The sequence below is a fragment of the Chiloscyllium plagiosum genome, unplaced genomic scaffold (assembly GCF_004010195.1).
Source record: "Chiloscyllium plagiosum isolate BGI_BamShark_2017 unplaced genomic scaffold, ASM401019v2 scaf_75155, whole genome shotgun sequence".
In the NCBI taxonomy this organism is placed as follows: domain Eukaryota; kingdom Metazoa; phylum Chordata; class Chondrichthyes; order Orectolobiformes; family Hemiscylliidae; genus Chiloscyllium; species Chiloscyllium plagiosum.
The window spans coordinates 1-2,401 of record NW_025180748.1 but is presented as its reverse complement, the minus strand read 5'-3'; the positions used below and the strand labels follow the sequence as shown (position 1 = coordinate 2,401).

Here is a 2,401-nt window from a genome sequence, read left to right as displayed (position 1 = left end):
TTCCTTTTCTATCTGTGCTCCCTCTCTCTCTCTCTGTTCCTTTTCTCTCTGAGTTCCTTTTCACTCTGTGTTCCTTCTCTGTGTGTGTTCCTGTTCTTTCTGTGTTCCTTTTCTCTCTGTGTTCCTTTTCGGACTGTGTTCCGTTTCTCTCTGTGTTCCTTTTTTCTCTGTGTCCCTTTTCTCTCTGTGTTCCATTTCTCTCTGTGTTCATTTTCTTTCAGTGCTCCTTTTCTCTCTGTGTTTCTGTTCAATCCCTGTGTTCCTTCCCTCTCTGTGGTCCTTTTCTCTCTGTGTTCGTTCTCTCTCTGTGTTCCTTTTCTCTCTGTGATCCTTGTCTCTCTGTGTTCCTTCAATCTCTGTGATCCTTTTCACTCTGTGTTCCTTTTCTCTCTGTGTTCCTTCTCTCTCTGTGCTTCTTTTCTCTCTGTGTTCCTTTTCTATCTGTGCTCCCTCTCTCTCTCTGTTCCTTTTCTCTCTGAGTTCCTTTTCACTCTGTGTTCCTTCTCTCTCTGTGTTCCATTTCTCTCTCTGTGTTCCATTCCTCTCTGTGTTCCTTTTCTCTCGGTGTTCCTTTTCTCCCTGTGATCCTTCTCTCTATGTGTTCCTTCACTCTCTGTATTCCTTCTCTCTCTGTGTTCCTTTTCTCTCTGTGTTCCTTTTCTCTCTCTGTTCCTTTTCTCTCTGTGTTCCTTCTCTCTCTGTGTTCCTTTTCTCCCTGTGTTCCGTTTCTCTCTGTGTTCCTTTTTTCTCTGTGTCCCTTTACTGTCTGTGTTAATTTTCTCTCTGTGTTCCATTTCTCTCTGAGTTCATTTTCTCGCTGTGTTCCTTTTCTCTCTGTGTTCCTTCTCTCTCTGAGCTCTTTTTCCTTCTGTGTTCCTTTTGTCTCTGTGTTCCGTCTCTCTCTATATTCCTTCTCTCTGTGTGTTCCCTTTCTCTCTGTGATCATTTTCTCGCTGTGTTCCTTCTATCTCTGTTCCTTCTCTCTCTATGTTCCTTCTCTCTCTGTGTTCCTTGTCTCTCTGTGATCCTTTTCTCGCTCTGTTTCTTCTATCTCTGTTCCTTCTCTCTCTGTTTTCCTTTTCTCTCTGTGTTCATTTTCTCTCTGTGTTCCTTCTCTCTCTGTGCTCTTTTTCTCTCTGTGGTCGTTCTCTCTCTGTGCTCCTTCTCTCTCTGTGATCCTTCTCTCTCTGTGTTCCTTCTCTCTCTGTGTTCCTTTTCTCTCTGTGTTCCTTTTCTCTCTGTGTTCCTTCTCTCTCTGTGGTCCTTTTCTCTCTGTGTTCGTTCTCTCTCTGTGATCTTTTTCTCTCTGTGTTCCTTCTCTCTGTGTGTTCCTTCTCTCTGTGTGTGCCTTTTCTCTCTGTGTTTCTTTTCTCTATGTGTTCCTTTTTGGACTGTTTCTTTTCTCTCTGTGTTCCTTTTCTCTCTCTGTTCCTTTTCTCTCTGTGTTCCGTTTCTCTCTGTGTTCCTTTTCTCTCTGTGTTCCTTTCGCTCTGTGTTCATTCTCTATCTGTGCTCCTTTTCTCTGTGTGTTCCTTTTCTCTTTGTGGTCCTTTTCCCTCTGTGTTCATTTTCTCTCTGTGTTCCTTTTCCCTCTGTCTCTCTGTAATCCTTTTCTCGCTGTGTTCCTTCTATCTCTGTTCCTTCTCTCTCTATGTTCCTTCTCTCTCTGTGTTCCTTTTCTCTCTGTGATCCTTTTCTCGCTGTGTTCCTTCTATCTCTGTTCCTTCTCTCTCTATGTTCCTTCTCTCTCTGTGTTCCTTTTCTCTCTGTGATCCTTTTCTCGCTGTGTTCCTTCTATCTCTGTTCCTTCTCTCCCTGTGTTCCTTTTCTCTCTGTGTTCATTTTCTCTCTGTGTTCCTTCTCTCTCTGTGCTCTTTTTCTCTCTGTGGTCGTTCTCTCTCTGTGCTCCTTCTCTCTCTGTGATCCTTTTCTCTCTGTGTTCCTTCTCTCTCTGTGTTCCTTCTCTCTCTGTGTTCCTTCTCTCTCTGCGATCCTTTTCTCTCTGTGTTCCTTTTCTCTCTGTGTTCCTTTTCTCTCTGTGTTCCTTCTCTCTTTGTGGTCCTTTTCTCTCTGTGTTCGTTCTCTCTCTGTGATGCTTTTCTCTCTGTGTTCCTTCTCTCTCTGTGTTCCTTCTCTCTCTGTGTTCCTTCTCTCACTGCGATCCTTTTCTCTCTGTGTTCCTTTTCTCTCTGTGTTCATTTTCTCTCTGTGTTCCTTCTCTCTCTATGTTCATTTACTCTCTGTGTTCCTTCTCTCTCTGTGCTCTTTTTCTCTCTGTGGTCGTTCTCACCCTGTGCTCCTTCTCTCTCTGTGATTCTTTTCTCTCTGTGTTCTTTCTCTCTCTCTGTTCCTTTTCCCTCTGTGTTCATTTTCTCTCAGTGTTCCTTTTCCCTCTGTGTTC

At 43.6% G+C, this 2,401-nt stretch overlaps 1 protein-coding gene across 1 annotated transcript; it reads right to left on the bottom strand.

Annotated features, from left to right (window-relative positions):
* Positions 1–651: 651 nt before the first annotated feature.
* On the bottom strand, positions 652–1,337 carry LOC122545434 (protein PXR1-like; the record flags this gene model as incomplete). The annotated part of the gene is made up of 3 exons (XM_043684460.1): positions 652–711; positions 1,038–1,076; positions 1,287–1,337. Coding segments are annotated over 3 exons (150 nt in total), but the record flags the coding sequence as incomplete, so codon positions are not given.
* Positions 1,338–2,401: the final 1,064 nt, after the last annotated feature.